The sequence below is a fragment of the Mycotypha africana genome (genome assembly GCF_025528875.1).
Source record: "Mycotypha africana strain NRRL 2978 chromosome Unknown BDF20scaffold_2, whole genome shotgun sequence".
NCBI lineage: Eukaryota > Fungi > Mucoromycota > Mucoromycetes > Mucorales > Mycotyphaceae > Mycotypha > Mycotypha africana.
The window spans coordinates 1-21,787 of NW_026515726.1; the positions used below are offsets into that span (position 1 = coordinate 1).

General features: G+C 39.9%; 9 protein-coding genes across 9 annotated transcripts; 4 read left to right on the forward strand and 5 right to left on the reverse strand.

Annotated features, from left to right (window-relative positions):
- Positions 1-3,048: 3,048 nt before the first annotated feature.
- Positions 3,049-3,483, forward strand: BDF20DRAFT_832179 (uncharacterized protein; the record flags this gene model as incomplete). Its single annotated transcript, XM_053078517.1, has 1 exon — positions 3,049-3,483. The coding sequence occupies one exon, from the start codon at positions 3,049-3,051 to the stop codon at positions 3,481-3,483; it is 435 nt and encodes a 144-aa protein (XP_052938594.1).
- A 1,305-nt stretch (positions 3,484-4,788) lies between these two features.
- Positions 4,789-5,247, forward strand: BDF20DRAFT_798201 (uncharacterized protein; the record flags this gene model as incomplete). Its single annotated transcript, XM_053076311.1, has 1 exon — positions 4,789-5,247. A coding segment is annotated over one exon (459 nt), but the record flags the coding sequence as incomplete, so codon positions are not given.
- A 1,448-nt stretch (positions 5,248-6,695) lies between these two features.
- Positions 6,696-8,299, reverse strand: BDF20DRAFT_848946 (renal dipeptidase family). The gene is made up of 3 exons (XM_053079882.1): positions 7,967-8,299; positions 7,533-7,899; positions 6,696-7,457 (listed from the first exon to the last, which is right to left on the reverse strand). The coding sequence occupies exons 1-3, from the start codon at positions 8,149-8,151 to the stop codon at positions 6,816-6,818; spliced, it is 1,194 nt and encodes a 397-aa protein (XP_052938596.1). The 5' UTR covers positions 8,152-8,299; the 3' UTR covers positions 6,696-6,815.
- Positions 8,300-8,634: 335 nt separating this feature from the next.
- BDF20DRAFT_848950 (uncharacterized protein) lies at positions 8,635-10,052 on the reverse strand. Its single transcript, XM_053079883.1, has 4 exons — positions 9,953-10,052; positions 9,084-9,879; positions 8,868-9,022; positions 8,635-8,799 (listed from the first exon to the last, which is right to left on the reverse strand). The coding sequence occupies exons 1-4, from the start codon at positions 9,957-9,959 to the stop codon at positions 8,759-8,761; spliced, it is 999 nt and encodes a 332-aa protein (XP_052938597.1). The 5' UTR covers positions 9,960-10,052; the 3' UTR covers positions 8,635-8,758.
- A 1,188-nt stretch (positions 10,053-11,240) lies between these two features.
- BDF20DRAFT_848957 (Ctf8-domain-containing protein) lies at positions 11,241-11,867 on the reverse strand. Its single transcript, XM_053079884.1, has one exon. The coding sequence runs from the start codon at positions 11,742-11,744 to the stop codon at positions 11,370-11,372; it is 375 nt and encodes a 124-aa protein (XP_052938598.1). The 5' UTR covers positions 11,745-11,867; the 3' UTR covers positions 11,241-11,369.
- Positions 11,868-14,248: 2,381 nt separating this feature from the next.
- On the reverse strand, positions 14,249-16,706 carry BDF20DRAFT_813851 (WD40-repeat-containing domain protein; the record flags this gene model as incomplete). The annotated part of the gene is made up of 7 exons (XM_053076916.1): positions 14,249-14,520; positions 14,597-14,791; positions 14,862-15,193; positions 15,444-15,726; positions 15,798-15,881; positions 15,958-16,432; positions 16,506-16,706. 7 exons carry the CDS (start codon positions 16,704-16,706, stop codon positions 14,249-14,251), a joined length of 1,842 nt encoding a protein of 613 aa, XP_052938599.1.
- BDF20DRAFT_252574 (WD40-repeat-containing domain protein) lies at positions 16,655-17,900 on the reverse strand. The gene is made up of 3 exons (XM_053075004.1): positions 17,529-17,900; positions 17,232-17,447; positions 16,655-17,164 (listed from the first exon to the last, which is right to left on the reverse strand). The coding sequence occupies exons 1-3, from the start codon at positions 17,826-17,828 to the stop codon at positions 17,090-17,092; spliced, it is 591 nt and encodes a 196-aa protein (XP_052938600.1). The 5' UTR covers positions 17,829-17,900; the 3' UTR covers positions 16,655-17,089.
- A 25-nt stretch (positions 17,901-17,925) lies between these two features.
- BDF20DRAFT_849010 (uncharacterized protein) lies at positions 17,926-19,157 on the forward strand. The gene is made up of 3 exons (XM_053079885.1): positions 17,926-18,220; positions 18,289-18,590; positions 18,659-19,157. The coding sequence occupies exons 1-3, from the start codon at positions 18,044-18,046 to the stop codon at positions 18,861-18,863; spliced, it is 684 nt and encodes a 227-aa protein (XP_052938601.1). The 5' UTR covers positions 17,926-18,043; the 3' UTR covers positions 18,864-19,157.
- A 40-nt stretch (positions 19,158-19,197) lies between these two features.
- Positions 19,198-21,352, forward strand: BDF20DRAFT_904451 (pyridoxal phosphate-dependent transferase; the record flags this gene model as incomplete). The annotated part of the gene is made up of 5 exons (XM_053083029.1): positions 19,198-19,377; positions 19,502-20,274; positions 20,342-20,677; positions 20,750-20,940; positions 21,012-21,352. 5 exons carry the CDS (start codon positions 19,198-19,200, stop codon positions 21,350-21,352), a joined length of 1,821 nt encoding a protein of 606 aa, XP_052938602.1.
- Positions 21,353-21,787: the final 435 nt, after the last annotated feature.

Consider the following 21,787-nt stretch of genomic DNA (forward strand, 5'->3'; position numbering starts at 1 on the left):
AGGTGCTGGTGAACCTGCTTCCACCCAATAATGAGTAGTCAGTCTCTGACTATCTCTTGTTGGAATGCCAATGGCATTGCAAAACATACCATATCTCTACTAACTGATGCACTTTATGACTCAACTCTGATTTTTCTAACTGAAACTTGGTTACTCTCTCCTTATAGGTACCCCACTCCTTGGAAGCAATATCACACCTATGGCATACCTGTACAAGGTGATGGCTTTCGTGGTCAACAAGGGATTACACTTTTGGTTAACCCCAACTGTCCCTATCCCGTTGTTCATATCCCCTCACCCTCACCCTATGTCCTCACCTGCCAGATCTCCACCTATTTAATTCATTGCTTATACCTACCACCATCCATGCCTGACAATGAAGCAATTGAGCTTATCCATTCCTTACCTATCAATCCCAACCCCAGCCACACCAACACTATCTTTTGTGGCGATTTCAATGCTCGCCATGCTCAACTCCTAGGTGACTCGAAATCCACACAACGTGGCTACGAATTAGCTCATTGGATAACAGAAACTGGTCTCCGTTGCTGGAATTCCGAACACACTTATGGACAGCCTACCTACTATTGCTGTCGTCGCACTACTGCCGATGGGGGGATTTTTCAAAGTATCATTGACCTGATGATAACCACCGACAATCTCCTACAACCTCAACTCACAGTCAGATCTGACCTCAGTGTTGGCTCTGATCACCATCCCATTTCCTTAACATTCAACAACCCTCTACCTCCACCGCCTAAGCACCAACATCCTCGTAGACTATGGAACTTAGGTAATCTATCCAAACCTAACTGTACTTATACTTCACTCTTTTCCGATAGAATAGCACCGATACAGCAGCAACTCCAACACCTATTGAATTGTGATGCCATCGATCAACCTACATCCACTATTAACAACATGGCTATTGAAATCACTGATACCATTCACTCTTGTCTAGATGACTCTGTTGGCCGAAGAGCTCATACTATTGACCGTCCGTCATGGTTTTGGACTCCCCATTTACAACAACTAGTCTCTCAGAGAGAACATGCCCGATACCAATGGCGTACGGCAACTCACCCAACCACCAAACTCGCCTTATACGACCGCTACACCTCTTTGGATACCACCTTCAAAAGAGAGTGTAAAAAGCGGAAACGGTATACATGGAAACAGTTCTGCATCAGGTTGTCGACTGGAGATTTTGTAGAGACAATCAAAACAATCAAGGGTATCCGAAAAAGCCGTATAACCTCTACCCAGTTCAATCATGCCGACGGCCCTGAAGCTGCTGCCATTACAATGTCCCGGCATCTCCGAAATGTGTTTGCAGGCGATCAACTCCCCTCACATCGTCAACCAATACCACCTCCACCACTTGGCCCCCATCCGCTGACTTATACAGATACACCACAGCATAATTGTCCTTTTACACAGGACCTCATCTCTACTATGTTGTTGAAAAAACTATCCCGCAACAAAGCTCCGGGTATAGACCACATACGCACAGAAATGCTATTACCTATCGAAAAAGCCCTTACTCCCACTCTCACCTTGCTATTCAGTTTATGCTGGAAATGGTCCACCGTCCCCACGGCTTGGATCACCGCCCAAGTCATACCCGTATATAAGAAAGGCGATCCACTCGACCCAGGCAACTTCAGACCTATTAGTTTAACTTCTGTTTTCCGCAAATTACTTGAATTATGCATTCAAGATTTACTAACTACCACTGCTTCCCCTCTAGATATAGTCCAAGGTGGATTTCGTGTAAACCGTAGTGCATTAGATCAGGCCCTTTGTTTAAATGAAATCTGTGAACAACATGCAAAAGATCACTACAATGAACGACCCGTACTCGCTTTCCTCGACATCAAATCAGCCTATGATACAGTAGACCGCGCCATCATCTGGCGAGAGCTAGAACTGCACATCTCCTCACCACTGTTAGCCCTGCTTCAAAGACTATTCGATGACGTACAAATTCAAGTACTTGTCCAAAATACATCCTCACCCAGCTTCCACCCAGTAACAGGAGTACTGCAAGGATCAATACTGTCTCCCTTTCTGTATTCCGTTTACATCAACAGTCTACCCGCGTTTTTACGTACTACCCGTCCTCCTCCCAACCGCGCCTATGATCAACCCATCAAACGAGCCTTTGGTAATGTATGGGTTAACTGCTTGCTTTACGCTGACGATGTCGTCTTAATAGCTACTGCTGACTTGATGCCACGACTGCTCAAAAAGGCCGAACAACACTCGCAACAGCTTGGCTATCGCTGGAACCCCGCTAAATGCGTCATTATCAATTCCCCAACTGCTTTAGGCGCTCCTCCACTGAAGTTATATGGTACTGAAATGCCATGCGCTGATTCATTTGTGTATCTTGGTATCCCCTTCAATCGCGAAGGAAAAATTGATAGCACCCTCCTCCTCCAACGCAACATTCAGAAAGCCCTTGCTGCTATGCGTAATAGTTTACAACCTCTCGGTCTCCGCTCACCCTCCTTCTCCAAACTGACAGCCACACGACTGTACACCTTACTCATCCGTCCAGTAATGGAATATGGACTCGCCCTTTGCCCCTTTTTTAACAAGCAAATAACATTATTGGAAAAAGCTCAAGACCAATGCCTAAGAATCCTTTTCGGTGGCCATCCCAAAAGCTCAACCGCAGTCTTTAAACATTTGACCAATCTACCCACTATGAACCAACGTGTACAACGCCTCATTTTCAAAATGATATGCCGTGTACACCTCTTGCCCAGCGATACTTTATTGAAACAAATCACCAATGGTTGTACAGTCCCCTCCCATCGTTGGCCACGTCTCTTAAAATATAGCATACTCTGGACTTCTCTTCCACCTAGTGATCGATGGAGATTAGATGTATGTCGTAAAGCTAACAAGCAAGACCGACACTACTTACAGTTTCGCCAAGATCAACATAACTCCATCATTACTCGCACCCTACCACCACCCCCAGTGCTTCTATCAGCCTGCCGCCCAACTTTAGGCATTGATCCTATACTTTTCCTCCCAATGTCTATTTTTGATCGCAGTCGACTTCTTCGGTGGAAAATGGGATGGCTCCCAGCTCGACCCATCGGATGTAATAAATGTGGGGCTCCACATGCATCCCGAAACCATTTACTCTCTTGCCTCTCTGTTCATGCACGACTCAATCTACCCATCAGCGCTGAACCCAACCCAATTGACTACTTTTTGAACACCTATCTCCCAAAAAAGAAGCCTAAGCTCTCTCCCGTTATGCGTACAACACCTTTGTCGTCAAAACAAAAACACCTTGTCGAATATTGGCCGGTGCTCTGTACCATAATGCTCGAAATTGATCAAATCTGTCATCCTGATACCGAGTTTACTGGAGCCGCACTTACAACTAGCGAAATTCCACTTTTGAAGTGGTTCGTCGTTTGTGATTCTGAACAACATCGTGAATCTACACAAGAAGACTAAACAAAAAAAAAAAAAAAAAGAAATCAAAAACACCAAAAAAAAATTACAAAAATGAAAAATTCCAAAAATCTTTCCAGTTTCCAACTCCTAACCTTTTACTGACTTTTCAACCTCAAGGACAATTGTCCCCTTTGACAGCACTGACGCCTGATCTAATGCACTACTTCAACGCGATTCCTAACCTTTTTTTACTTCTATTTTATAGTTGATTTTTAGTTTCCTTTTACCTTTTATATATCCTATAAGTTTTTTCTCTTTTCTTTACTTTTTTCTTATGATATATAAGCTTGCCCAAGTGGTATCCTTTTATTGCCCTATAGGGATCCGGTTATATACCACGTTAAATAAAACCAACCCATTTGTCTATACTACACCGGCATCTTTTCTTGAACAACAAGTTCAGCAACCTCCACCAAGCCGTTTGATACCGCCCTCGTCCTCATCTGACGACAAACGTGCAGACGATTTCGCAATTGCGAAAACCCCATCTCTTGAAAAGACATCCCCATTACCTCGCACCCTCCGCTCTAGCCATAAGCAAAATAAGCGGTTAGATAATACAACTATCGATCACCCAAATTCAGTTAGCGGTTGCAAACGTCCCTTATCGGAAATCTCAACTCACCTTTTTTCTAACGATACTCTTTTTGCCATGGGAAAAATTACTACCAACCCCATACAGAAAACCAAACCTACGCCTGGTCCTAGTGCAACCTCCGACCACTCACCCGCTACTCCGCAAATGTCTGCTACCGCCCCATTGAATCAAACTCCGGATTTGGAAGATCCCAATATCTTTGGTATCGCCAACCCTATAGGCGTATCTACTACAATCCCTCTGCCTCTAGATGCACCTAGCTATATTGTCGAACTCTTCCAGCTGATCACCGCACAAAACTCACGACTTGCTCATCTTGAGACACTCGCCGCTGCCAACACCGTTCTTACTAAAGAAAACGAAGCCCTAAAAAAACGCATCAGGCAATTGGAACAGCGCCTTCATCAGCCTTCCCCCACTATGAAGACACGCAAATGACAGATAGTCGCCTGGATAGAGAACCGGGAGATTTCACCTTTAGTCTTCCCTCTCAATCTCTTAAGAAGCTCGATCACTCACCCTTCAGAACTAGCCAGGGCTCTAGTGCTTCAAAATATGCTAGTCATAACTCACCTCCTCCTACAAGCCCCTCCACCACCACTACTCGCACTGCGACACATGAATTGTCCCCCTACCAAGCAGCCGCTCATAAAGCCCTCAAAGCCACTGATAGAAACCCCAAGGCAGCTCAACGTAAAATAAACCCTCAAGCCCGTAGAACAGCTGCACGATCCTTTCAAGCTGAATCCGCTAATCAAGGCTTCCAGTATTTGTACCTCCCCTGCCGTACTAGGGAAAAGCTTTCCCTCATGCGCCGGAAACTCTCCAAATTGAATATCGATACATCCCGTATCCTCGATATTCAATTCCCTGCTCAAAAGACTGTGGGCATCCTTGTCCAAAACGATTATGCCCCCATCATCAAGAACCGACTTGCCAAGGCCAAGATCACTCCCTTGGATACGTTTGACCCGCTCTCCGTTGCTACCCTCCATAACAACCCTGAACTTGCTTCTCTTAACGAAGAGGATAAGAAAGCTAAGGCCCTCGAATGTCACACCAAACGCTGTCTCCGTGCCCTGGATTTTATCCGTAGACCCGTCAGCTTTGCTGTTGCTAAGACCTTTATGACAAACTCCTGGATTACGGAAAACTACCTTAAACAGCTTGTAGCAGGTACACCGTTCTTTCCCCATAAAGCCGAAGAAACCCCTTCCACTACCACCGCCGCCGATTTTCACACCGCTACCCTCCGTTGTACCTCTTCCTCAGCCGATGATGTTGATATGATACTCAGTGAGGATACAATTTCCATGCAAGCTTCAACAGTTCCTTCAGGTGCAGGTGAACCGGCATCCCAACAATAATGGGTAGTCGATCGCTGACTATCTCATGTTGGAATGCTAACGGCATTGTCAAACACACCATATCATTAATTACTGATCCACTTATGCATTCTACTCTCATTTTCCTAACTGAAACTTGGCTACTTTCTCCATATAAATATCCCACCTCCTGGCAACAATACCACACCTATGGCGTTCCCGTTCAGGGTGAAGGATTTAGGGGCCAGCAAGGCATCACATTACTTGTTAACCCCAATTGTCCATATCCAGTCACCCATCTACCATCATTCTCCCCTTATGTTCTTTCATGCCAAATCTCCACCTTTTTGATTCACTGTCTATACCTACCGCCATCTATGCCCGACGACTGACGTTTAGGTATATAGCTGGATTGGTATGTGTTACTCGTAGGATATATTGATTCAACAACCAGAATATAGTAGGCCATGGTACTGCTCCCTGTTCTGGAAATAAAGTATGGTTGGAGAAAAAAAGGCTCAATCACTCTTTATTAATACAACAACTGTTCACGCAATCAAAAGAACACCACACACGAATATCTCTTCGTAGCTAACATCTATAATCATTCCCACAGTATCTGAGCTACACAACTGGTGGTCGATAAATATTGGATTATAAATGTAGCTGCATGGTCACCCTGGATCTGCCAGGATAGCACATTACAAATCAATCCGCTCTGGGATGGACAAGTAATTATCCACTTAAAGGGAAGACCTATTCTTTTACGGAAACCTCTGATTCACTGAGTAATATTTGACAATAATACATCAGTGTCAGCTATAGACCCCGATATAACAGCAAACAGTATAAGTCTTTATTAATAGTAGTAATCTTAGTTTTCTTTTCCTTTTTCTTTAGTTTTTTTTTTTTTTTTTTTTTTTTTGAAAGAGAAATAAAGACGGTGGTTTGATTTCGTCAAGCTTTCGTGTTTTATTTTCTCTTGTGATATTGTTTACCTATTACCTTTTAGTTAAAACTAGCGAATACCACACTCTTATTTTCATAACCTAAAACAATTGAAAAAGAAGCGTGCACTTTCTTTTATGCATTACAATAAATGAGCAATAAAAATAGCAAGTTTCGAATGAAATGTAATGGTTTTAAAGCGAGAAAACAATTACTGGCAGTTCTTCTGCGTTAAGATATTTGATACTTCTATGTCAACTCATCACATGATAGTAGTATACAACCTCGAACTTCCTGATTTCTCTGACAAAAGATTACCTTTAAATACTAAAATTGTTAAGCGCAACGCAACAATTTTTGTTGAAAATTTGAAGATACTTTATTGATATAATGACTCATCTTCAATTAGAGACATTTATCCAGGAAAACACACAATCCTCCATCAGAGTCCGCTTAATGCTTTATATGTAGTCAGCGATTTTATCTTCTAGTGGCAGCTCTCCATCTTTACGAAGCGATTTACTGACCGATTCTACCTTTTTCCACACTCTTAATAAGTTTTTACCAGCTAAACCGACCAAATCTCTATTTGACCAGCCTCTACGAATCAATTCAGTAAACAAATCTGGATATTTTGTAACATCCTCCAGTCCGCGGGGTGTCTTCTCTATACCGTTATAATCCGAGCCAATACCGACATGCTGGCGGCCAGCGACAGACGCAATATGTTCAATGTGGTCTGCAACATCAGAAAGAGTTGCTTCTTTGGTTGGATCACATTGTACAAAATAGCTGTAGAAGTTGACCATCACCACACCATCTGTTTCATTCAAACGTTGCAAAACATTATCCGGCACATTTCGTTCGATATTACAGATGGCATTACTGGAGGAATGGGAAAAAAGAACCGGTGCACGAGTGATATCCAGAACAGCATTCATCGTGGAGTGTGCAACATGGGATATATCTACCATCATACCCAATCTATTCATTTCCAAAATAATCTTTTTACCGAATTCTGTCAATCCCAACCCTTTTGTAAACGGTGGAGCGTTTTGATCACAACATGATTCAGCCCAGGGCGTGTGGCAGTTGTGTGTCAGCTAGGCATCGAATTCAATGAAGGAACTTCTATTACTCAAAATAGAAAGAAGAAAATCACACAAGGAATAGCTTACTGTCATGTATCTGATACCCAAATCGTAGAACAGGCGTAGAACAGCCATATTACTATCTATCATTTGACCACCCTCCATACCCATAGCAGAAGCAATATACCCATGACGCCAGGCCCGAACAAAGTCTTTCGAACTAGTCGCAATTCGGAAAGATTCAGGGTATAAATCTGCCATTCTCTTAATAACATCGATACTTTCCATAGCTTTCAGAACCTGATTAGCTGCAGTGTCCTCACAGTCGTAATAAACACTCCAGAACTGACCACCCAGATGACCTTGGCGAAGACGCACAATATCCGTATGCCCCCAGTCCAACTTTGTCAAGTTCAGGTTATTGATCTTGCCATCCAGTTCAAATGCTAATGTCCTATATACAACCAATGAGCATTAATCCTGTGCTCCTTAGTCTGATTGTTATGGTACAAGATAGTCACATTGGTAGGTCGTTATGCGTGTCTATTAATAAGTGTTGACTAAGAAGTTTGTTTGCATGCTTATTTGCAGAGCTATGCTTTCTGGGTGGTCTTTCAAAAGCTTGCTGGTAAGGCTGTAACTCAAGAGTGCTAACTAGCTGTGCAAACAAGCAGATGGCTGCTAAGATATCAAGATGCAATATCATAATGGTTTCTGTGAGAAAGAAAGCTATTGATAGACCAAAAACAAAAATTTGGATCTAAATTTTAATCCAAAGTCATATCGCACTTCATTGTCTGCTCCCAACATTCTTGATATCGCGAATAAATTACTTTGACTAAACTGAAAGTTACTTTACAATAACGCAGTTAGTACAATATGTCTTTTCCATTGTTTTGTAACTGTAATCATGTTGGATATTTTTCAAACCATATATTACTGTTGATCTAAATATTTACCAACTCTGGGTGGGAGAAGGTCTAATTGATGCTTTTGCGCTGTCAGAAATTGCATACTATTATTATTGACAACAGTAATACTAACAAGGAAATTTTAGGATTGTATAAACCTAAAGCTTCTTTTCTATTAAAAAAGTATTTTTTTTTCATATATAATGGAGAAATCTCAGAGTCATTGAAAAATCGTATATTATGAGGCATCCGTCTAAATGAGAAACATAACGTTTTTAGTTGTATGTACTGATTTTATTATTATAAAACGATACATATCAAAATTTACTTAATATATGTATATATATAGACAATAGTAAATACTTATAATGTATGGTATAGAGTTCTTTTTAATAATTGCTATTATAAGGATGCCTTGCGACGTCCGCGTAAACATATTTCACCTAGAAAATTACAAAGTTAGCGTACAGTAAGGGCCCTCTGTAACGATTTTAAGTCAAAAGAAACATACATATCAATAATGAATCGTTTGATTTTCGCCATTTTGTAGCTTCTCGATTTCCGCATTGAGAACAACAATAGTTAGGGGCGTCTCGCTTACGAACAACTTTAGTAAGTCCATCCGGATGAGTTACAAGTTTACGATTTGTTCCTTGTGTTTTCTCACTAATATTGAAGGTGAATTAAACTCTTATAAACCATTTTGGCACTTCAATATATTACTTACTATAAACCACATGCGTTACATAAGAGACTGCCCTTGGATTTTTCAGAAATGCTACGACGCCATGAGGGTGCATTTGTGGAATGACAGTTAAAGCAGCGCTTCTTCTTCTTCTGATGTGGCTGCTTCTTCTTATAATTCGCCTTTTTCAGAGCAGGAGTAGATTCTTGCTTGATGGGTGTGTCTTCAGCATTTTTAAAACCGTAATTAGAAGTAGAGATAGAATGGCTGTTCGATTGACCAATGACAGGCGCGAAATTTCTGTCATCTTCACTATGTTCGGAATTAGGGCCTACAGGCATATACGAAAAGCCGTTACTTTGTTGATCGTAGCTATCATCAGAAAGACTCGATCGGTAGCCACCAAACGTGCTAATATTCAATTGACCAATAGGTGCTGTTAGCTCAAAATAAGAACCCTCTCTTCTAGAGTCGGGAAAATGATTTGCTTGGTAACTTTGCAGAGATTGGCTTGACATTATAGATGTAGGAGAGGAGCTCGCAGTAAATACTTCATGGCTTGAAATAAAAGGTTGTTCATCGGATGAAGAAGAGCCACTGTAAGAGACATTCACAGGAGTAGCATCACCATAGTGAGCTATATAACCAGCTTGAGGGTAATAGGGGTATGGGAGAGCTGTGCTGCCACCAGCAAGATGGAGAGGCGGAGGGTGGGTAGGGAAGTAGTACCCTGAAGAAGTAGTCGAAAAATCCATGCTTACTTCATCTATAGGAGATGAAGTATCAGATATTTCAGACACAATGTTTTGTCGATTTCCAGAGGTCATTATATAGTAATCTAACATTCAAATCATACCATCAATATGCTTTTTCACAATAGCTGCGGTTTTCAATAAATACAAAACAATTACCTGTCATGCTTTACAAAGAATTATACGGGCAATTTGCAGAAGAGATAAAGAAATGAAATGAAGAGAGAACTGCATAATAAACTAGCTCATTTTATATATATGAGGTTGAAATCTAGACTTTCTAATGTCAATTAGATTCCGAGCTAGCACTTAAAGAGAGAGAAGAAACCAACAATGCTAGAATAATGCCTTTTCCCAAGCTATCGTCTTTCCGTTCAATTTATCACAGTTCCTAGTATTAACTTTGGGACTCTACTATACCGAGTCAAAAAAGCCATCTATATATTTTTATATGGAAAACAAGGTTTCTGAAGCTATTGTAACGGATTGAAAAAAGGAGTCCTTTTGTTATTTGTTCCGTACATTTCCAATCCTGGTCTCTTGTCGTGTGTTCTCCTTTTTGGGTGGATCATCTTATGAATATAATGCTTCCATCAATCAAAGCAGTGGAAAATAGCTCGCATAAATTACGGCCTGTTCATTTAATTGAATTGCTAGGATTATAAATCAGCATCTGACCCCATGACTTACACTGACAAGAGGTTAATAATGAAGAAAGAAAAAGGAGAGCTGGATTCTGTATTAACATTGAAATAGGTCTTATCATGGTAAAACGGTTATGTATCTATTTTATCGAATAGAAGCTACACTAATAGATGCAAAGCAACTTATGCCTATACGTGTAACAGAGAAGAGTCGTGCAATTTGTACGTAAAGCTTCTCCACGGTGGCCTGCCATGTATAAGGTACCCTAATACGGAATAATTTAGGACGATAAAAACCAAACAATCGGTAACGTCTCTTATTGATGTGGGCGCCTATGAGAAGACAGGCATAACCGTCATTGTTGTGTATGCTCTTCATGTGAAAATCGTAGTGATAAAAATGATAGTAAACCTAATTCGTGTATAACTAAAAAAGCAGCAATTGAGTCTCTTCACTCATACAAGTAATGCCCGTGCGTTAATGCATTTACATTATCACGGTGTCTCTTCAAACTTTATCAAATGTTTATATACTATTGCAATTACTCATTATTAAATAGCGCCCCATAAATCGATAATTTTGCCTTTTTTGGTTGATGTAGCTACTTCCTTTTACGGACACATCAATCTCGTTAGAAGTAGGTTGTGCTCCTTTAATAGCATAAAAAAGCAAAAATTCCGTATTCTCGAATGATATCATAATAAAGAGTTTTATTTCTAGAAGTGTATGACGGTATTCCATGAAATCAGTAATTACGGCCTTTGGAATTGGCGTTAAGTCTATTCTTGTCTGCGAAAGAAAGGGCAAAACTCTTGAGGGGGGGGGTATACATAAAATATTATAGCAAAGCAAATCATTTTCTGCCAAATGCAAAATGAACTAGTTGATTTTTTTTTTTTTGCTGACGAAGTGCGAGAGGCTTTGTTACTTTTTACTTTCGACCTATTTTTGTTAGGCCTCGAAGGCTTTGCTGAACCATCAATCCAGGTCTCGTGGAGAAAACATACTTCTCTTTGACAATGGCCGTTACATCATACTGAACGGTTTCTTCGTCCGTCATTGCATCTTCAACTTGCTTTCGCTTACGAATTACTGCAAACGGTTTCGCTAAGGTAATCTTTTTACCGATTAAACGATGGTGACCGATGATCAGTTCTGCAGAGTTTTCTTGTAAGTTGAGATCTCCAATTTTCAGGTTTCTGAAATCAAGTTGATCGCCAATATCAAAACTTCCTTGAAAATCCAAAATAATAAGATTGCTTTGATCTGCTGAACTTTTACCAGGTTCAATAATTACTTGTACCATCTGTTGTCAATTGCAAGTCGTAGATTGGTTAAACCTGCCCGAATGTAAACAGTGTACTGTATGCAAAAAAAAAAAAAAAAGGTACCAACTGACGGGCGGACTACGTTCAAACACGATTTTTATTTGAAACCCAATAAATACGAAATGTTTTTAATGTAAATTGCCCGGTGCAGACCCAAATGTTTTATAGAACTCTTTAAAACCCTTTTGTGCCTACAGCTAAAAAGGAATGTGAGCTAAGGCGCCGGGTTTAGGGAAGCATGTAACCAGCCAATAAAGCTGTTGACCGAGAAGCGGAGGAGAAAGAAGTTACTTGTTTACGTTGGAGGTAATCGAGTTCAAATAAGATATGACATAGGGCGGGCCAACGGTACTACCATACTTGAGCTCGTTGGAGGGATCTGAAGGATCGCAGTTTATGCCCTTTTTTTTGATTTTGGACTTATCTTGTGTAATAAATTGGATACTTTCAATGACTAATTCAGTGATTGTTCCAACTACTTATTTTTGAAATTTGGACACTGTCAGCTACTTTTGAATTTGCAGTGTCCCAGTAAGTCACTGATTCTATATCTGTTGTTCTCGTTTTGATTAACGAAAGAGCAATAACAATAGTTGATTCTATAATCTATCTCAGAAATGCCTGTTTGCCTTTCACTAACCGAAGGAGTGGTAAATAAATTGGTCTCGATTTTGTTGTCAAAATTTAGCGCGTTCCAAGCAAATCGAAGCTCGTTCTGGGTTGTTTTTGATGTCAAAACCTTTTTGTTGTCCAAATAACATTCTAATAAAAAGGTTTAGTTTACAAAAATGGTACCTTCTTCCCTTTTCTTATCAGACTTTCGTTATTTTCTTCAAAGAGACGCGAAAGGACATTATAATTGTGAGGTATTGATAATGGATCATCCGATATACAAGTATAAGATATCATCAGAACTACCCGCAACGACTGTACTGTGCGTGTTTAATATCTTTCAAGTAAATATTATACCGTCAAGAGAAGCAAAAACCCTTGCCGCTGGTCAGGACGATTACGAAACCCCAGTTATTCTCATAGACTCCCATTGTGACATTCAAATGAAGACATATCGGTATCAATAAAATTGGCCTTGAGAGGCTTGACAAGACGATCCATTGTCAAACGGTCCTATGTATGAGGATATACCTCAAGTCCACACGAATTCTATGGCTTATATCAAATTTCAACTTTAACAATTCTAAGTGCCGTCAAAGAGCCGATGAAGAGCTCACCAACATGCTTCTGGATGGCGGCAAAAGCTGCCCCTTACTTTGAAAAACCGCAAGAAGATCCCACTAGTTATCTTTGGTGACGGGATGAAGAACAAGGATTGTATAGTGTGCAAAGGCCACCAAATGGCTGTGAGGAAAATTGTATCGCCCACTGCTAGACATAGAAAGATGTTTACTTGCAGTCGTTATAGACATTAAAGTATTAAGGGCGTCAATTGTAAGTTTTGTTGAGAGGAATGCACATGCAGGTTGATTTTGATTCGCTGACATCTCTTTTGTAGGTATGTAGCGACTGCCTGGGTAAGGATATGAATGAAATGAAGGTTGCCGATAGATCATTAATATTCTCGTACCTCAGCTTGCAATGCTTGTAGTTTTGTATGGCAGCGCAATGGGAATGCGGCAAAGAATATGCGTCATATTTGCGGATTCCATTATGAGATAACAATGGTCTCCCGAGGTATTTTTACAAAATCGCCATGAGGAAAAAGGTGCTGCAGGTTCTTCGGAACCGACGGCTTACTTACGCGTTTAGGCGAGTTCATCTTGTGAAATTTCTCATAATGTACATTATTACAGTTTTTATTAATCATTGCTTGGCATTCCTAACATAACCCGAACAGGATGAGTATTCTATACTTCCGCACAGTATATTTACCTTGTTTAAGTATGAAAAAGTCGCACATTAAGCATTGAACATTTTGACAGGAAAGGTATAATCCCAAATACTGTGCTTATCATTCAAAATATTATTTGATTAATCTAAACTTTGACTGTACAATACCTTAATGCGTTAACCATTTCGTACGAAAGCCAAGCGAAAAATTCCGCGCGTCGACTCCAATAAACGTGTATGAACTTTAAGTAGAGATATAAAATTAATGAGGGAAGCAGAAACAGAATGTGGTATTTGTGTTTTTATTGCAAGTTAAATAACTGATCGGTAATAATCACGTTATACTTCGAGGGTATTGTTGACATGGAGTTCAAGACTTTCAGCGTCTATATTTCTCTTCTTTTTGAGCCTTTCGTTCATTTTCTCCGTCCACCTCTCAATACGTACAGTTTTGTTTCCCTCGTTAATTGCCTCCGACAAACAAGCAGCGTAAAATAGGAATGGCTCCTTATCATTTCTAGCAATTAAATTGATAGCACTCTCCTCTGACCCAGGTATATTTGACAGAATAAAGCTATTTCGTGCAGAAAAATTTTTACATAAGAAGCAGAATTAGGCAATTTAAGCATTATGTCACTTACCATGTCGCTGCCAGCAAATCCTGTTCTTGCATCTGCAACTTCTTAGCCCACACTCCCAGTAGTTCCTGGACAGTTGGATCTTTTGCAGGAAGTCTTAATTTGGCCAGTACAATTGCTTCCAAAAACATATCATGTCTTTTATACAGTTCAACAGCATCCTTAATATGCGAGCATGCGATATAACATGATGCAGCTAGATTGTATTGCTTTTCGGCTTCGAGTTTCGTAGCTTGCTTTAATAAGAGCTCCATCCATTTTTGTTTACCAGCTACAAAAAAACAAATCAGTTAACCATTTTAAAGAATATTCTAGTTGGAATCAAAACTTTGTTTTTCTTTATCTACCCATTGGACTAAATGCAATTGCTATCCAATCAGACAGTAGGCCTTTTGGTGGATCTTTATCATTTGATTGAAAAAAATCAAGCTGACAACGCATCATATCCATTACTAATTCTGTATCTGATTGCGAAGATGAGTCCTTAATGAAAGTATAAATAGGGCTGACACTTTCTCGTTGATTTTGTTTCAACATGGCCGCTATTCGTACAAAAATGAATGATTATTCACTGACCGGTTCTTTGATTATATACCTAATATATTTTTTTACCATCCAAATTAATCAGTTGTCTGATATCATTCTTGTTACCGAAAAACAACTCATAAATACGCTCAAAGTTTCTTTGAGAATCTGTTTGAAACCGAGTGCCAGACCAAAAATCACCATACTTTGTAATCACAGAGTCCTTTCTCTGTTCTTCGGTTAAATAGGTCTTCAGTAGTTTTTCACTAGCCTTCTTCACCGAATTACCTAACTTGCTGTCCGCAAACATAAGGCAATACTGTGCTTTTCTGAGTTTGCTAGTCATTTTCTCTGCTTCATTAAAAACGTCGAGTAGCTGTCGAGTTGCAGGGGTTTCCTGAGGTAGTTTTGTATTTGCACTTTTCTTTTGCTTTTGCTTTTTCTTTTGCTGAGTTGTTGCTGCTACCATACTGCCCGCATCCGCATTTATATCCATGGATTGCCCTTCTGTATCCACCTTCCTTTTCCCGTAATGCAAATTGAATTTCTGTGCTTCTTCATCAAACAGGGGTAGATAGGCTTTAAATAGAAATGATATCATTCAGCAGCTTAGCACACACCAAGAGGGTAAAAAAATACTTATACATACCATCAATGGATTTGCTGCACAGAAAGTCTGTGTAATTCCACTCATAAATGAATCTATCTTCACTTCCCGTAAATATGAAATTAGGTTCTTCCAGGTTCCAGCTGATGGATAATACCCTGTAGCGATGCTTATTGAACAGTGATACAGCTTTACAATCTGGAATACTCCAAACAATTGCAAAGCTATCATCAGATGCAGAAGCAAGCAGGCATTTGTCTTTATGAGGGCCCCATTTCAATTCATTAATTCCATTTCTATGGCCATTGACACGGTAAGCTGGTTCCGGACGTGGTACAGGAATATCTACAGTTTCAATACCATCAGTAAGTTCAACCGCAAAGTGAGGGTGAAAATGCAAGCTCTGAAATTCGAACCTGGTAGATTCTGTAGATCGTGAGTATTGATATCATGCACAGCAATGGTGCCGTCACTAGCCCCAGAAGCCAATAAAACCCTGCCTTCAAAATCTACAATTACATAGTGAACAATGAGTAAAATGACACTTTCTCATGAATACATACAGAAGAACTTTACATTTCCAATCCAGTGCTTTGATAAGTTGACGATGATAGTTTGATACATAAATTACTTTTAGATCTTTCAAATTGTAAACTTCGACCAATCCAGTGTTATGGCCTACTGCTATAAACCTATGCTGCTCGTCAATTTTTATGCAGAATGGGAAAGTCTCCATCGCTATCAAACTCTCTACCCAGGCAGCATTTAGGTCCCTTATCTTTTCATTTATGTTGAAAGGCGGGTTTTTTGGATTATTCGCATCATAAGCGTGTATAACTCCATCTTGTCCGCACGACATTAAAGTATTCGTCATATCAGCGCAATTCAATGCAGTTGCCATGTCTCCTCCCCAGTCAATGTAAGGTGCGCCTCGTGCATTGTGAAATATTTTGAACATCTGACGACTTGTATCTGTGACATTGAGTATTCCTATATGGCCAAGATCATTTCCAAATGCAAGCAAACCTTCTCTTGTAGGATGCCATCTAATCTACACGATAGAATGATCGTAAGTCAATTTGGCTCTGTCTTCATCTCAACTCAGCATACCTGGCAAAACTAACCTTTTCAATCTTTCCTTGCAAACCTTTCCATAAAGTAGTTGCTTTATAATAGCTCGGCCTCATTTTCTCAAGTATTGACCCTTTACTGGAGAAGTTCCATAACTTTATAGCATTATCGCCCATTCCGACCGCGACCTGTCCATAGTCCCAATTCGGTGTTTCCAGTGCATAAGGAAAAGCAGCCTGCGTTTTCAGACTCATGAGACACTTATTTTTCTTGGTAAGGTCCCAAAGAATGATTTGTTTATCTAAAGATGTCGTTATACAATTCCTCCCATTGTTGAAATGATTGATAGTAAATACAAGTCGATTATGGTTCTCTAATCGCTCAGCATTGCAGATTCTGGCTCCTTTGGGTGTAATTTCAAAACATAAGATAGTTCCAACGTAATGTGATATATATATGCGATTATTTTGATAAGGTGACCAAGCTAATGTAAGCCATAACGATGATTTTTGCGCATCCGTTGCTTGAGATGGAGGAGGAGGTAATCGAAGCGTTGCATGCAGACTGTTTGAAGGGAAAGCCCACACAGAAACTGCCTTTTTGTTTCTTGTGCTGAAGGCAAGCAAAGGCCAAGTCATCATTTCTGTTGCTGTTTCCAACTGTTCTGATGCTGTACGTAGCTTAAAAGATGAGGCTGAAACTTGCCAAACAACTGTATGTATAGGATCATTACTCTCGGCTATTTGAAATACAGTTTCCATTGATAAATCAGTATTGACCTTTTCTACAAAAATCAATCCATTTCCATACCCAACCGCTACATAATCTTGGTCATCAACTACGGTTGTGGCTATACTGGTCACTTCTGCTTTCACTTTTGTTTCACTTTTGAGTTTTCCACCGGCAAACAGATCCATTATCACAATTTTCCCAGATTTGTCACCTGAAATAACTGTACTGCCGTTCCTTATCAACTTCAGGGTCGTTATTTCGGCCTTAAAAATACCAGCAAGGAACTTTTTAGTTTAGTTACTTGAAAAGGTCACATAAAAAAAAAAGGTACAAAAGAAACCTACCTGATGTGCAGAATGGCTGGTTAAGTGAGATCCCAATATGAGATTCCATACTCGAACTATGTTATCTGAGCCTGCTGTAACACAAAAGGTTCCATGAGCTGCAAGAGCAACAACCTTTTTGTCTTTGGACGCGATGAAGGACGTGAAATATCTCAGACCGGACAAGCTGAGGACGACCACTATATTTCTCGTGGCATAAAGGAAAAAATCCGGCTCAACAATGGCTGCAATGTTGAAAGAATACCAGTTAGGTACAGGAGGATAACTGGTAAACTTGGGAAACTTATCAGTGAGATCCATGTTTTCGATCCGAATGATGTTTTAACAACAACAGGAATTAAAAAGCTGAGTATAACCTCTTTTATGGCATCAATGCAAAAGGAGAAAAAGAAAAAAAAAAAAGACAGTCCGTGAATGGCTGAAAAAAATATTCACTTTTTTTATACAAAAAAAAAAGCAACGCTCGAGCCAAAGTGCAATAGATGTGTTGAAATACCTTTCACGTTTTTACAGAAATGGAAGCAGATCAACGAATCGTCTTACCCGGTGATAAAATTGACATTACTGAAGGGGCTGTCATTTTAGGCCCTGGCTTACGACAGGAAGGCGATGATATAGTTGCAACGAAAGCAGGAATCTTGCACCATTTGGAAGCAGGAAATAGATATTGGATCGAAAGCAATCAGAAAAGAGTAAATGTCACAGTAGAGGCTTCCATGAGATGCACATTAACACTTGTTTACTTACTTCAATTTGATAGTACATTGCATCTGCTGGAGAATCTGTCATAGGTATCATATTAGCGAGAATGGCTGAGTATTATCGTGTGGATATTGGCACAGCACAATCAGCAATACTGCCTGTATTAGCCTTTGAAGGTGCAACAAAGCGTAATAAACCCAATCTAGCCTTACAATCACTTGTATACTGTCGAGTCTCCATGGCAAACCCTGATATGGAATCAGAATTGGAGTGCATTAATCCCACAACTGGTAAAGCAGATGGCTTTGGTGAGCTTTCGGGAGGTTACATGTTTAAGTGTTCCTTAGGTCTTTGCAGAAGGTAAGACTAGAAATAAAACCCAATACTTTTGTGGATCAAACATTTATATGGCTTGAAATTTTATTTAGATTGTTAGATCCAAATACACCTATCTTGACATTGCTAGGCGAACATTTTGCTTTCGAAACAGCGGTTGGAATGAATGGACGTGTTTGGATTAAATCAGAGGAAGCAAAAATAACAATTCTAATTGCAAATGCTATACAAAATTCGGAATATCTTAGTGTTGATGAATGTCGGCAAATGGTCGAGGAGCTTGTTAATAGATTGTAAAGTACTCAATGATATCCCTCCTATACAATCTCCTCACCTCTTTTGGTTCTCTGTTGTTCTATTCTCTTCGTACATATATCACTCAATAAAATGTTTATTTCACGAGGTAAGAGGATATACGCGTGGCATAGAGTGAGCCGATCAAATAAAGTTGCTGGCAATAGTAACACAGGCCAGCTCAAAATGACTTGATCTGCCTTTTGCTGAAGCGGCGTTTGAATATAATCAGAAACAGTAGATTAGATCTTTGTTCATTTGACTTAAAAATCTCTGTGGATCAAATAGAAAGTGTGGGGGTTGTTCTTTCTTTCTCTTTATCATACATCCGCAAGCAATGTTAATGGAACCCCCTACGGAAGTTGGAGCTGCTATTCCAGCTCATACACCTCATGCTGTATCTGTCATGTTTCCTACGTGGCAAGATAATATTGATTACGAGGAAGCCAACCCTAGAGTTACGTCGAAAATGGAGTGCGGTTATCCCCGATTCTTTATTCATCCCCTCATTCAGAAGGTAAGGAGCAAAAATAAACAGCAGCAGAAGTGCTTGATATACCAATCAAACAGCTTAACATTGCTTAATATTCAATCTCTTACCTTTTCTTTCTTTATGGGTGGCGGGTGGCGGGTCTTTTCAGTTATGCAGCCGAATACTGTCAAAATACGGGAAAGAGGACGATCTGTGTATGCTTTTTCCTACCCACAAGGTAGCAGAAGATTGCCGATGTTTTATGAAGCGCTATTATACAGAGTCGGTTGATAGAATCAGAATTGTTGAATTTGATGTGGTCGCCAGTCATTCACCTGCAGCATCATTGAAAAAGGTTCCATTACATATTGTGTTATTTCCCAAGGAAGCTTTTCCTGTAGCAAAGCAATTTTGGCAACATGCAGGTGATATTGTCTCGTCACGTATGGCCGATTACTGCTTACAAGTAATGGACCAGAACGAAGTCAATGATAATAGTAAAAACTCAAATGACGAAACCGAACTTTATAGACCTAAAATGACAATGGGCCGAAGCAGAAGTCATTACAATAACAACAGTAGTAGATCCCTAAAATTTGCAGAACGTACAAACAGTGAGGAAGATGGAACTGTAGATCACTTGACTTATTTAGAAGAGCGTTATGGCCGTAATTTACCCATCAAATACGCAGCTAATGCTAAAATTGCATTAAAGCGACGTATTGCCGGAATCCTAACAGAGGACGTAGAGCTAGCTGGCGAGCAAAACGTCACTACAGCCGATGAACTAGAAGCGCAAAAGAAGCTGCAGGGTGTTCGGGGCATGGCAGGTTTAATTGAAGATGATGTTTATTTATATCCCTGTGGCATGAGTGCAATTTACCATGCCTTCAAGACCGCTTCAGCCATTGGTGATGAATCATTGAAGAGCGTTTGCTTCGGGTAAAGAAGAAATTATTCTATAGTCAGTGAAAGCAAATTTTGCTTGATATTTATGTTTTTTGTCCAGTTTCCCATATACAGATACTCTCAAAATCCTTCAAAAATGGGGCGCTGGTTGTCATTTCTACGGTAATGGAGAGGATAATGATATCGATGATTTGGAACACCGTTTGGAGTCTGGCAAGCGCATATTGAGCTTGTTTTGTGAATTCCCGTCTAATCCGTTACTCAAGTCACCTGATTTGAAACGAATTCGCGCTTTGGCAGACAAATTCAATTTTTTGGTAGTGGTGGACGAAACCATTGGTAATTTCTGCAATGTATGTGTTTTACCCTGGGCAGACATGGTGGTTAGCAGTTTAACAAAGGTATTCTCAGGAGAATCAAATGTCATGGGAGGAAGGTAGGTTATTCTTGATTATCGATGAGCAAATCACCTATCTTACGTCTTGAATTTATATATCCTCAAAAAAAGCATGATTCTCAATCCCAACGGACGTAATTACCAGCAGTTGAAGTCAACTTTAGATACAGAATACGAAGATTTATTATGGTCCGAAGACTTGATCTTCTTGGAACGTAATTCTCGTAACTTTAAAGAACGATCGCACATCATCAATCAAAATGCGGAAGCTCTATGTGATTTTCTGATAAATCATCCCAAAGGTAAAGTCTATTTGTATGGAATAAGCACCCATAGTTTCAAAATAAAATTCTAACAAACTTTTTCCCTATAGTTGAGAAAGTGTTCTACCCTAAATACACATGTAGGAAATACTATGACGCTATCAAACTCGACACTGAAACGGCAGGTTATGGCGGTTTATTTTCCATGGTATTGAAAGATGAGAAGAGCGCTGCTACCTTTTATAATCACTTGAGTTGCGCGAAAGGTCCTTCGCTAGGCACAAACTTTACGTTGTGCAGCCCTTACACCATCCTCGCTCACTATACAGAGCTGGATTGGGCCTCTCAATACGGCGTCAGTCGACATTTGGTACGCGTTAGTGTTGGTTTAGAACCCCGAGAAGAGCTCCTATCAATGTTCGCAGCAGCTTTAGATCTTGTCCAGCAATAACCCTCATTTGCCTCTTTAGCATCCAAGGTAGTTGGGTGTTTAATTTGTACCATGTATTTATAATAGCTCTTGAAGCACAATCACTACTCATGTACCTTATAAAAATGGCGTGGACTACTTATAATACTGTATAGACAGCATAGTATCGTTCTTTTTTTTAGTAGTTCATGACTTTACAATAAACCAAAGCTCATTCTACTGTTCACATAACTCTTAAATTGTCTGTTAACAACGGGAATGCGCTTTGCTAATATTATTGGTATTAATGCTTAATGGCACTTCTTAAATTAACTACTTTCGGGGCTGAGCTTAATAGAAAATATCCCCAAAAACCTTTGCTCGTGGATGATATAGACTCTGTTCTGAGAAGGTCAAACTGGCTTATCTCAAAAGAAAGCTACCATTACTATAAAAGCTCTATATTTTCCAATTGCA